This window comes from Semicossyphus pulcher, unplaced genomic scaffold (genome assembly GCF_022749685.1).
Source record: "Semicossyphus pulcher isolate SPU_LCO1_2020_fin unplaced genomic scaffold, fSemPul1.0.p SCAF_10, whole genome shotgun sequence".
Taxonomy (NCBI): domain Eukaryota; kingdom Metazoa; phylum Chordata; class Actinopteri; order Labriformes; family Labridae; genus Semicossyphus; species Semicossyphus pulcher.
The window spans coordinates 20,379,372-20,393,075 of NW_027211604.1; the positions used below are offsets into that span (position 1 = coordinate 20,379,372).

The 13,704-nt window shown below is 40.7% G+C and overlaps 1 protein-coding gene across 1 annotated transcript in view; it reads right to left on the reverse strand.

Annotated features, from left to right (window-relative positions):
* fstl4 (follistatin-like 4) overlaps positions 1-13,704 on the reverse strand; it is a 217,869-nt gene that overhangs the window by 197,822 nt on the left and 6,343 nt on the right. Inside the window, exon 2 of the mRNA XM_069674450.1 lies at positions 3,792-3,951. Coding sequence (XP_069530551.1) covers positions 3,792-3,941 — 150 coding nt within the window. The 5' untranslated portion in view covers positions 3,942-3,951. The remainder of the gene's footprint in view (positions 1-3,791; positions 3,952-13,704) is intronic.

Genomic DNA, 13,704 nt, shown 5'->3' on the forward strand with positions numbered 1-13,704 from the left:
ACTTTGTACAAACGTCTTTACAGTTTATGCATACATTTTTTTACAACAGTATAAAAAATACTGTGCCACTAGAATAAGAGCCCTTTATGTAATTGTAGTAAAGCTGTGATGTGCTGTAGCTTGTTGCAGGCATCTTGGCTGCTGTGCAGGTATCAAAGATGGCACCCAGGAAGTTGTTAAGAAGTCAAAATCAAAAGGCTTTCATCTGGACTTCTTTATTCAGCCAAAGTGACATCATTGTTTTTGTTTCCATTTACAGGTTTTGCATTGATTTAGAGGATTTTAGTCGTAGAAAAGAAGGAAATCTGGCACTATAAATCAACATGAAGGGCTTTGAGAATGCATCTCCGTGGATTTGCATGATTTCACCCAGGGGTCACCTTTAAATTCTGGTGCCAATTTGCAGCTTTTAAGGTTTTATTCTGGCCAAATGGATGAAAGGGGGAAGCCTGGGAATTTGTTTTTTGTGCCGAGGGATTTTGAAGAACTGAACCACCAGGGCAAAAAAAAACATCCCACAGCGGGCTGCCAACTTGGCAAAGCCCAAAGTGAGTCACATAGCAGACCAGGGGGTGTACATGCTTCATTTCACAAAGAATTAGGATGACCGCGGGGCTGTGCTGTATGCGTTTGTCTATTTGTGCATATGTCTTTTGACAACCTGTTAGGGCTTTATGCTTTTGTTAAAGGGTTTATTGATGCTGGCAAGGACTTGTTTCTTCATAGGGGTAGTCTTTTTTCCTCTCTTTAGCCCATGAAGCTCTTTTGTGCCATTATGATAGATGCTGCCAGGAAAGCTTCTCATTCAGAGGCTTTAAAAAAAAACCTGTTCAAGCTATACTCTCAATACTGAGTAAAAAATTCAACGCACAAAGAAATCAGGAACATGTAAGGCTACTTGCTTGTTTTGGTTTCCTGTGATCATAAACAAAAAGAATACAGACGTAATTAAACAGAGCACAGTTAGGTGTTTATCAAACTACGCTCAACAAAGCTTAAGCATAGTAAACCTTTGTACTCATTACTTCGGTCACATTGAGTAAAACAATCCAATTTTTATCCAAAATTACGTGTACAGAAATTGCTGTACCAAAACCCATCATCAGGAGTACAACCAAAGATCAATCAAGTGTGATGATCGAGCGGTGGGCGGTATACCGGTTTCACACTGTCACCGGTATCACGTTCTGCCACGACATGGATTTTGCAAAACTGTCCATACCTGGATAAACACAGACGTTTTGGTTTTCGTACACGCTTTCCATAACTTATCCATAGTCCGTCTATCTCTTCCGCAGAGCACACAGAGACCTGACACTCTGCATGCTGTGTGTGTGTGTGTGTGTGTGTGTGTGTGTGTCACCTGCCTGTAAACACTTGCGCGACACTGCAGCCGTCATATATAATGTCGGCGGGTTGATTGAGTCGGACGTGCAGTTGTGCAAGTCGGCTTTTCAGCGAGTATGTCCCCGTTATTAGCGGAACCTCGCCCCGGTGCTGTTTAACACTGTGTCCAAATAAACAGACGGTTCACAGAGTTCACGGTCATATCACCCACCCCTACTATAAACCTATATAAAAGACTCAGACACGAAAAAAAAAAATACAGCGATATACAGTGAAACCGTCTTTATATTAAAAAAATACTATGATACAGATTTTTTGTCATACCACCCAGCACTATGATGATCTTGATGGGCCCTCCTTTTTGAATGGCGTATTATTTGGGATAAGATCTTCAGCAGGAGAGTTATCTTGTGAGTTTTTATAACTGGTGTTTTACATTCATTATTAATCAGCTTTAAATTAGTTTTGTATTGCTATTGATGTGGTTTTAGCTCTAAGCTAATTTAGCCAGGCGCTTAACAATAAAATGGCCAGTGTTGTTTAAAGTTTTAACAGACACTAGCAAAAAGAATTGAGCAAGAACTGTATTTCCATTCTGCTGTAGATACAACACATGGATGCCCTGAAAAGTCATAACTAATATCTAAATATTTAAGGCTGACAAAGAGCAACATTAACCATTCATAACTGCACTGCTACACCCATTTAGCTCACTGGTATCCACACAGCGACTCTTAGGCCAAAGCACTGCTGGCCTCCATGCCTTTCTCCTTAATTTCAGTTGAATAAAACGCTTTAAATAAGACTTTTCATTCTGATTATGTGTGTCTAATGCTGTTAATCACCAACACAGTTAAACAGAGCGACAAATCTATTTAACACCACCAACAAGCCCCATGTACTACCACCTATTGACTGCAATCTCTGTCAGTTTATAACCTTTTCTGTCTATTTCATTCAAAATGCATTTGTTTAACCGTGGTTGGAAAACATATTTACACTGTTATGACCTGATGAATACAAAATGAACAGTCTTTAAGAGCAACAGAGAGAGGGCGCTCTAAAAATTCACCATCTGCTTCAGTAAACTATAGTGTTATGTTGTTTGCTATTAAAATGGAGGTTACTAGCCAGCCAAGCCATCCTGAGCTGACAATCGCAACACCAAAGCATCCAGGGAGCAGTGCGTGGTAGCATTAAGGATTCTGCACCGTAGATGGCGAAGTTACTAACAAAGATACAGCTGTTGGTCATCTGTTTAAAGCAGCCGTCTTACATCGACAACAAATCTTCACACTCATTTGAAAACAAGGAACAAAGGTCAAATTCATTGGAACTTCCATTTCTAGTGTGGCTTTAATGTCCCTGAGAGGCACTTGGGCTTGCAAACAGCTAGATGATAGTAGTAAACATTAAGAACAACACTGAATGAAAATAGCAATCCATATTTATATAGAGAGCACATAGACTGGTAAACATAATTAAAGAGGTAAAAGACAACTTCATCATGGCCGTTCTCCCTCATCAAAACCATCAGTAAAGCAATGAAGAAAAAATAAGACATTTGAGGGGACTATTGAACACGGTGTACTTGTAGATTCTGTCTTTCAGATAGCACGACCAAACAGTCCTGATGACATTCGCAGAGTAATTGTTAACCTTTCACTCTCAAAGTCTGCTTTTCCTTTTCTTTCCAAAAGTGAGAAGAGACAAAAGGAAGTGATAGATAAGAACTAAAGATTTCTGCATCACACTGCAAGGTAACTAAGCAACACTATTCTCTCAGCTGCCTCACAGACACAAGAGAGGTCCTTCCTCACACATGAAAGGTACAGCTGAGGAGGAGCGGAGGTGGCAAACAATGGCTCAGGGTTATATTCAAATTTGTTACAGAGGATATAGCATTAAATTTGCTCTCATTGATGAATATCAGCAACATCTTTGAAGTTCTTTTATAAGTTTGATACAGAGTGGGCCCGAACTCTTCAAGACCTCCAATTTGCATTTGCATGACAAAGTTACACACAATATACTAATCTGAAGCTTAAAGATGTAATCTCGAAGATATTCTTTTAAATAAATGTCTGTTAAGTCACTATCGCCGAACGAGGTAACACGATGGTGACTGAGCCTATGGGAGACATTTATTGGCAGATATTTTAAACTTAATTAATTTGAAGAGGATTGGGAGAGTTTGTACATATGAAACTGAGGATTTAGGCTTACAAGTTTAACTGTAAATTTGTGTTAAATTTTGGGCATATTTAATACAGCATTCAAATAAATCATAGAAGAGCTGAAGGACAGATGCAAGTTTCAGCCAGATTGTTAATATAACTCATTTCAATAAGACTCATGTAGTGTATTTGAAATATGAGGTCAGACAGGATGAGACAGGAAAATGGCCAAGTTGAAAAAAGTATATTGGAACACTGGATATTTACCATGGAGTGTGCTTCCTTGGAGGAGGTACGTGTCATGCTGGCTGTATCCACGTTGCTCCACCTGCTGCTTTTGTGCCCTTCAGCCAGCCACCACCCTGAGGTCACGAGCAGAGCGGCGACAGCCACAGCCCAAACACCCAGGCTGCCCATGAGTGTACACCTGCGAGGAAAAGTAAAAACACAATGAACACAGCGCCCTTTTAGAGTCACTTTGCTGTACCCACTGATGATGGGGTTTTTTTTATAAAAAATGTTGCAATTCCCTCTTCATTTGAGATATAATGTACTTTATATGTTCTGTTATCAATATGACTAAGTGAACCATGTCAAAGTTGTGTATTGTTCATCTTTACACCCTATTTGTGATTTTAATGACCTGTGACCCTATTTGCATACAACTGTGTTTTAATGACTTTTGTAATTCTGTTGTGGTTTGCACAATTAAATCACTCCCAAGCAAGCAAACTGACAATATAATGTTACTACAGAGAAGATAAGACAAACAAGCTGAAATCATGTTAAAAAAAAACTCATTACGGGTTTCAGAGTTTACGTTATGTTACAGAATTTAATTTGCAGAATGGTCTGCGATAAAAGTGAGACAAAAGAGAGCAAATTTAACCAAATCAGAGTGATCAGAGAGCCTTGTATAAGTTGCTGTTTCCAGGCTCAAACATGACAGCACAAACTAGTTTATAGCATCTCTAACTGATGTTACGTCTACGTTAACATATCCTGTAAAGTCTATAGACATCTGTGTTCTATTCATGCAAGCACACAGTTACGCACAATGGAACAAACAGTCTACGCTCACCTACACTCATCGTGCACACACGCACATGAGCACAAAGCATAATACTGCTATGTAAATATCAAAGCCAACTCTGATGGGGATAATTATCTGTATGGCAAAGGACACAAAGAATCTTTTGATGTCAACAAAGAGACAACCCTCTGAAGTCGCACATGGTGGAGTGTGTCGTGGGAGCTTAAAATATAAACGAATAAAGATCAATTTCGCTGCTGTGACACATACAAACTCATTGACTCACGTGCACGCCGCGCGCGCACACACAAACCTTCCTGAAAAACCTTAAAAAAAACAAAAACCTACACAAAGCATCCTGACTACTGTTGTGTTTGATGCTGGAGAGAAAAAAACACCTGAAGTAGCTGCAGCTTTTTCAAAAAAGACTCCTTCCTTTGGTAAATTATATCTTATTTTTGCAAGCAGGCATTATTAAATAAACATTAAAGATGGGTTGAATGGAGGTATTGATTTCATACTGGCATGAGATCACAAAATTAGGTTCATACTGGAAAAATACAACCAAATTACATTGAAACACAACTTTAAGAAACAGCAAAGCAAACAAACAAACACTTTACAAAAACAGTGTCTATTGCAGCATCATACTGTTCGTATTGCATTGCACTGGTGTTTTACACCCCCTGTAGTGTCTGATGCCCTCCAGAAGAACTTGGCTTTTTTGCACTGATGAGGAATATTTATTAGTCGCCATCACAGCTCTGACTTTTTGTCTGCTCTCATCGGCTGATTCGGGTCTTTATGTTTGTACTGTGTGACACGGCAGTTTGTTATATGTGTTTTTGCACTTTCAGGTAATGTGTTTATTGTTTTTACTGTGGTCTCATACTTTATTATGTGGCTTTATTGTGTGTTTTACTGCAGAACCTGTCGGAGAACAAATTTCCCTTAGGGGGCCATAAAGTTTGCAATTGAACTGAAACAAGGGCACAAAAACACATGATGCATCTCAAACAGTGCAGGTGTTTATGGCGTTTATGTCGGCAGCAGCTCCTCACTAGAATGTTTAATATATCACCTTGACCTGGGATGCCCTGGTCATGCTAGCTTAAATTTTATTTTCCGCTTAACATAGCTTTTTTGCTAATCTGTTGAACTTCTCTGGACTTTTTGAATGGTGGAACAGTTAAAAAAAACAAGCTTCTTTTCATGGAAGTAGCAGACTTATCGCAGTGTTTTTAGGCCACTTTTTGCTTGTGAAATATGTTGTAAACATTCATTCATCTATCCATTGCTTATCCTGCTCAGGGTAACAGGGTGCTGGAGCCTATCCCAGCCATCATTGGGCCAGAGGCGGGGTAAACCCCGGACTGATCGTCAGTCAATCACAGGACTGACACCTAGGGACAGACAACCTTTCATGCTCACATAAACATCCACGGGCCATTTTAGAGTCACCAATTAACCGAACCAGCATGTCTCTGGACTCCACACAAACTCCACAACGAAAGTCCCCCTTCGTCCGAGCAGGGACTCAAACTAGGAACCTTCTACCTGTGAGGCGACAGAGCTAACCACTGCACCACTGTGCAGCCATGTACGTTCATACCACTGACATCTTGTGATTCATGTTTGCCATACTTATTATATACATGGCAAACAGTTGCCATTTACACAGCTGAAGCTACACAGTAACATTTACAGTGTTGGAGATGTTTATGGGAAATGGTCCACTCTGTTCACCAGCTAGTTGCACATTTTGTTGATCCATCATTTGGTGACCAGCTGGGTCAAAGTGGATGTGTTATGTGTTACACTGGAAATCCTACTCTATATTTCAGCTGCTGCGGCAGTATAAAAAAACTGATAAGAGACAGGGGGATTACTTCCTCACTGTACAATGACTATTTAAAATCAGCGCTGACACAAACATCAGAAACAAATAAGTCACACAGTAGAAGATCCCCTCTGATATGTATACAGCATTGCAGACATCAGTGGATCAATATTCTGATGTGAGTCCGGTGACGTGAATCAGGATGATTGGTCAAGTTTGCGGAAAAAGTTGCAGCAAATGGCCAAAATTGCAAGGCTGAGAAAACTTTGCGGCAATTGGTTGAATTTGCGTGAGTTTTTGCACATTGCGACTTCCTGGAGGGACTGATTAGTGTGGGTTAAAGTAAATATATATTTGTTGCCAGAAAAATGTACATAAAGTATCAAAAGTAACAGTACATGCATGAAGCATGTTCCCAGCAAATGTTAGAATATTTTCTTTTACTGTATAATAATCCATCCTGTCTTAGATTCTCATTACCAGTGTGAGGAAATTTCAACTGAAATAGTCGACTTAATCTGAGTAAATAACAGCATCTAGCGATCTTTTTTTCACAGATAGAGCAGACGAAAATGTCAGACTGTGGGATGTGGTTAAAAAAGTGTGTAACCTTCGAACTTTGGACCTTTGAGTAGAGATTGTTTTGTCCTTTAGAAAAGGGTTTGAAAGTAACTATCTAAGAAAAAGTGCAGTATTTGCCTGTGAAATGTGATGACTAAAGCGGCATAGATATGCAATACTAACAACCCTGAGATTGTACCTAACCACTGACCACACATAGAATCACATAGGTCCTGTCAATGTAAACATCACTCATCGAGGAACCACCAGCATCATTCAGCCAGCGAGCCCGAGGCTAATGGGCCCTCACTGATGAGAGCTCACCCTTGTGAAATTAAACACCAAATGAGATCTGCCAGTCACTGTCTTAATGTGCTGCCTAGCCCCCTGGCATTGGCCCACACACAGCTACACACACTCATACATGAGCACACGCTAACACACACACACTGACACAAACAGAGTGCTGGTGGTGTGCTGGATTGAATGGTCCATTTTGGAATTCATCAGGAGGGAGAAAGTCTATGAGGAAGCTTTTATTTGACCAGCATATTAAAAAGCTTAAAGGGACAGACTCTTTACAACCCCGTGCATATTGTGCGGCTTTGCTCCGATCAGACTTGTTAAATAAGAAACCTGCTTTATAAACAGTCAATGTGCTGAAAGTCTACTCACAGTACAGTTAACCATGCTTCATATCTTTCATTTTCATGTCTCTTTCACCAGATCGTCCAATTTTTAGGACACAAAAAGTATTGTTAGCTGGCTGCCTGCAGCCGGTCTGTCACTTACATTTTGGACGGAAATTTCATTCTCACTTTCTTCATATACGTTACAGAGAAATTGGTTTGAAGCCTTTTTACACCATGAACTGAACCAGACAGTTGTTAGTTGATTCAAGAGCTTGCAATAATAGATTGTTTTTAAATGAAAGAAGGGGAAAATATCAGACAAAAGATGGACTACTCATGCAATACGACAGATTCTTAAATATACAGCAATGTACATATTATCATGTTACTTTTAAGTATGAAAACAGATTGATAGATTATTGCTGCTATAACTTTGAAGAAAATCATCAGCTAAATGTCTTTAATTTGTTGTGCTGAGCCAAAATAAGGAGCCAAATTCATTTAAAAAAGGATTCTGAGGAAGGCAGCGTCTCACGCGTCTTTGAGATGCATCAGCTTTGTTCAGCCAGGAGCTGCTTTGTTTCTAGGTCGAGGTAAAATATTCATTTTCACCTACTGCTTAATTTTAAATGGCTGCAAAGACTTCCTAATGGACGCATGGATGGACACAGGGAAAGCAGGAAGATCACTGCCTACATCATCTGGTCGTATGAAGCCAGAGCGGGATTGCTAAAGCTGCCACATGTCGAAGAACTGCTTTAGAAGCCTTCCTAGTTCGAGTCCTGGTTTGGAGGAAGTGGGCCTTTCTGCATGTTCTCCCTGTGCATGCGTGGGTTCCCTCCGGGTACTCTGGCTGCCTCCCACAGTCCAAAGACATGCTGGTTAGGTTCATTGGTGAATCTGAAATGTTTGTAGGTGTGAAAGGTTGTCTGTATACTATCCATAATATTCACCAGGACAAACTAACCATTTAAGTATAAAGAACACATTTAGTAGTAATCCCCTTGACAGCTTTCATCTTTTGTTGGTCATATGACCGGCTGTTTTCTCAAAACACAAAAATCACTTTTCCTTTCAATGTTCGCAAAACAAACAGCAAGACACCAATTTGGACTACATAAGAACAATTTCTGACTTTGATCCACAGGGCTGTCTTTCAATTCCAAATGAAAACCTCTTTCCTGCTCAGCGTGAGAAACAGCTGAAACACGTGACCCTGTTCTGGAGCGCACACACAAACTGTCAGGCTGAAGCTTCTGGTAATCTGTGTCGGCAAAATCATGTATGGATCCTGGAGCGCATACAACGTTCTACTGCAGTGATGGTAACGAATGTTTCTCTCTCTTTTGCTGCGAGCATTTTCTCATTTAGAGTTTTCCATGTTTTTCTAAGGTGTAGATCAAATCATCTATTGATTAAACTGATCCTAATCTGTGGGCTGGACCGCCCTCTGCCAGCTGTTACAAGATACAAGGTGGGATTTTGCCTCATGTCATGCCCTAACACTTTACTTCTCCGATTACTACCGGTTTACTGTGCTGTTTGGAAATAATAGGGAATAATAATAAGGAAATAATACAAATCAATACAACTGTGAGCTGCTTATGTTCAATTCAGAACTATCCACAATTACTTTTACCACTTCTAATTCTACTACAACTACTACACCCACGCACATGTTTTTTTTTTATGTGTTCTAATGCAGTGGTTCTCAACTGGTGGGTCGGGACCCAAAAGTGGGTCGCGGAGCTGTTTTCAGTGGGTCGTGGATGTTTGCTTGAAAAAAAAAAGTCTACGATGAGCTTTTATTTTAGGGACATGGGTTTCCTATGATGTGTGCACAGTAGTAGTTCACACTCCATGTATCCGAGCTACATTAACATTCTTGAAACTTGACGAGCCCGACAGTACTTGCATTTATGTTGCACTTTTTTAGTTTATTTCTGTTGAAAAGAATTCAATAATAATAATGATAAAGTAAATTAATTTGAGTAGTCAAAAATGTTCATAAATTTGGGTGGCGATTTGTCATTAAGGAGGTGGTAATGGGTCCTGAGGCTAGACCAGTTGAGAACCACTGATCTAATGCACTTGCATTGATTTGGAGGACATGGGTCCTTTAACAACACATTAAAACATTTAAAGCTCCTGTGAGGAGTTTTTCACTGGATATGAAACAGACTGAAATTAATTCTGATGACTCTATATGACCTACAAAAGCAAACCAGACCATCAGCGGCAAGATTGATTATTTCTATATAGTTATGAAGCTTATGAAGCTGCTGGGGGGGGGACAAAGTCAGCAAAGAGATTTGTCCACAAGGGGCGCCAAAATCAACACAAACTGAAAGTCTGTGTCACAGGAACTTTAACATACCAAATCCAAGTCACATGTGAGCAAACTACAGTCAAACTATGTCAATTACTATGTAGTGTGACATTTTGACATATATTATTCAGGTTCTTTGTTGAAGCCATTTTAATCTTTTCATGGAGGGTGCCGGTTTAGTTTAGTGGTTAAAGTGCCTCATGTGTAGAGGCACAGCCCTTAACGCAGCGGCTCTGGGTTGGCCTCTGACCCTTGGCCCCTTGCTGCAGGTCATCCCCACTCTCTCTCTCTGTCCACCATCCTCTCCACTAAAGGCAAAAAGCCAAAAATAAAAAACCTTTCCCTGGCGGATGGACTGATAAACAACACATCCCACTTTAACACAGCTGATTGCTTCCTGTTTCCTGTTTGACCACCCGTTAACATTGTATGTTTGTAAAGCACGACCTTGAGTGTTCCTTAACCTCAACCAAATGTTCACTGCTGTAATCATGGTTGAGAAGCTCCACAACAAAGTAGTCCACAAAAAGTTTCTGTGGAACATTTTAAAGGGAGAGAATTGACTTACTTGGAGGACTGGTTGAGTGACAGTGAACTTCAGCAGCCATGCTGACCTTGACTAGTTACTGCGCTTCTCTGCTATAACAAAGTTTGGTACAAAGTCATAAAATAATCCATGATTAAAGCGAGTACAGTTTAATTCACAACAATGAACTGAAAGGACTGTGCTGGAATCAGAATAGATTAGCTTCACTAAAAGAACATTTTTTATCAAGAGACCGAGTGTACGAGGAGAGCTGGCAGCTAAATGAAGATTGCGTGCGGCCCTGCAGCCAGGGGAAGGCCTTTAGCTGGGCTCTAAGACACACTCAAATCAGACCGAGCTCTGCTTCCTGTCCAAGCTCTGAGCTCCAGGTAGGTTTGCTGTCACTGTTACAAATGACACATGCAGTTCCAGTACGACAATCAGTCCCCACTCAGCTTGCTTCTAACATGTAAGTTGCTGAGTTTTTAAAAAGAAATGGCCCAGCAGGATAACATTTTAACTTGGAAAGCTGCGTATTTTGACAAAGATTCCTCAAATAATGAGACAAAGATTGTTTATGCATTTTGTCAGCTTGCCTAACGTGCTACCTTTAAAAAGCAGAAAGTAAAGATTTGCTGCTGCCAATCATCCTGTAGAAGTGGGTGTCAGATTCTTTCCCCAAACGGTGCATGCCCCATTTTAGAACAAACCGCTCTACATGCCGTTTCTCTGAGTGCTGCCCCAAACTGCCGCTCCTCTTCAGCAAAATCTCTGCTATCATCCCACGTCTCTCGGCCTATCAGCCTGCACTCAGGTTTCAAACAGCCCCTTCTGCAGACAGATGTCTATGTAGCATGAAATAGAGCCACCAAGGGGAATCGCCTTTGCCCAAAATGTTTTCACAACGCTTGGATGCAGCAGCGTCTACATTTCATTCTTGTTCCTGTGTGCTTGGGTAAGATACTGAAGAAACCAGGGGTGTCAATCTGTCTGTCAGCCGCGCATCAGGATCACACGCTCTAACCCTGGTTATCTTCCAGACACTCCAGGTGAACAGGATACGCATCCTTTCAGCTTTCTTTCCCTTTTATTTATTTATATCATGACAAGAAATGTGATAAATTCCAGGATGCTCTGGAGTGGTGTTTCCTGAAGAGAATTTATACAGCGCGGCACCCAGAAAGATAAGGTTATGAACTGTCATTCACTGTAAAGCAAAAGGCTCATAAGCACTGCCCCTTTGGAAGCGAGACAGGGGGCTGACAGCCCAGCGGTTAAAGGCTGACAGGTCTTATAGGACCACCATCCAGGAGTTACACAGGTTTAGCTCAGACGGGCTGGAGCTAATTAAGAAAGAAAAGATCTCATTAATGATGACTGCAGCATGTGGGACTAAAAAGAGGATATGCAGACATTTTGACCCTTTATCTGACTGGTAACGCTTTTTTTCAACAATCCTCCCGTCCACTTCCTGACTGGCCCACAGGTCAATATTTTCACATTAACAAAGGATCATTAAGGTGAAAGACGTACCAAAAGTCTCTTAGCTCATTGTTTTGGTTTTACAGCCCACGACTTCGCTGTGTTTTTACCTTTGATCATCATCTTTTCAGTAAAAGGCAGCTATGTTCAGAAAAACCTGATAAACCAACTCTCCTCTACCTGTCCTGTAACAAACCGCAGACAGACAAAGTTAGCTACTAGCTGGGGGACATAATAAAGCACAAAGCAGCTGCTGGTAGAGACAAAAACAGAGCGAATAGGAGAAAGGATATTAAAGTCATCGGTTATTTCACCAGAAATACAATTCGAAATTAACGGCAATGTTGTTTGCCACTGTTTGTCACTGTGCGAGAGGCGGGGTACACCCTGGACTGATCGCCGGTCAATCACATGGCTGACACACAGAGACAGACAACCTTTCCCACCAACAGGCAATTCAGAGTCACCAATGAACCTAACGTGCATGTCTTTGGACTGTGGGAGACAGCAGGAGTACCCAGAGAGAACCCACGCATGCACGGAGAGAACATGCAAACTCCACACAGAAAGGCCCACTTCGTCCAAAACGGGATCGGAACCTTCTGGCTGTGAGGCAACAGTGCTAACCACTGCACCACTGTGCAGCCTAGTTCCCTTATAATCCAATTCTTAAATGATCATGCCAGTGTTTTTGCACATTTTAGCTCTTTCAGTTGCATTACTCAATATTTTCAGATTAACAAAGGGTCATTGTAGCGAGGTACCAAGATTCAAGAGCCCTCTTGAGCCTTTCAGCTCATTGTTTTAGTGTGTTCCAGTTTTTTATCTTTTTCAGCAAAAACTAACTTTACCTCTCCAACAGCAAACCACAGACAAAGTTAGCTACTAGCTGGTAGCGACATACAGAGCTAACAGAAGAATGAATATTGGATTCAGTGGTTATTCCACTATATATACAAATTGAAATTAATGCCAATGTTGCAACATATTTGCAGGATGTATAAAAGCAAATTATTGCTAACAAAATAAAGTGATAGTGTGTTGTGTTTTCAGCCTGTTCTGCTTGTCTTAGAGGGCAAAAAATCAATAAATGCAATGTCTAAATCTTAGTGATATGAAAACCAATTAACAGGCTCCTGAAATGTGTCTAATGATTACACGAGTTATAGGATAAGGCTAGAAGTACTAAGTGTTTGTTGTTGTCAATAAATTCCATGAAAAGAGCAAAGTGTGAGGTCAGCTCTCACTGCTGCCTGACCTCTGTCCTTCATCTAAACTTCCAGTTTTAAATATGCTAAACATTCATAAAACAGAAGAGGTACTGTAGTTTCAAAAAAAGATTAATCAAAGAGGATTAAATTGTGCATCCTTAGGAGACTATATGTTACATTTTTAGGCTACTGAGTATTTCAGCTGCAGCAATGGAGCTCTATGGCACAGAGGAAGACAATAAATGATAAGTGGACTGTACTTAAAACGCTTCTCTAGTCTTCTGACCACTCACAGCTGCTTTTACACTACATGTCACATTCACCCATTCACACACTCATCGCAATGACCTAAGTGCCAATTTTTAAATCAGGATCTATGCATTCATACCCGATGGCTATGTCACCAGGAGAAATTTAGGGTTCAGTGTCTTGCCCAAGGACACTTCGACATGTGACTGTAGCAGTCAGGGATCAAACGGCCAACCTTCCGATTGAGAGACGACCGACTCTACCACTGAGCTCATCTATCAACCTGTTGGTAGATCAATTCAGAGTTGGGTTTGGTC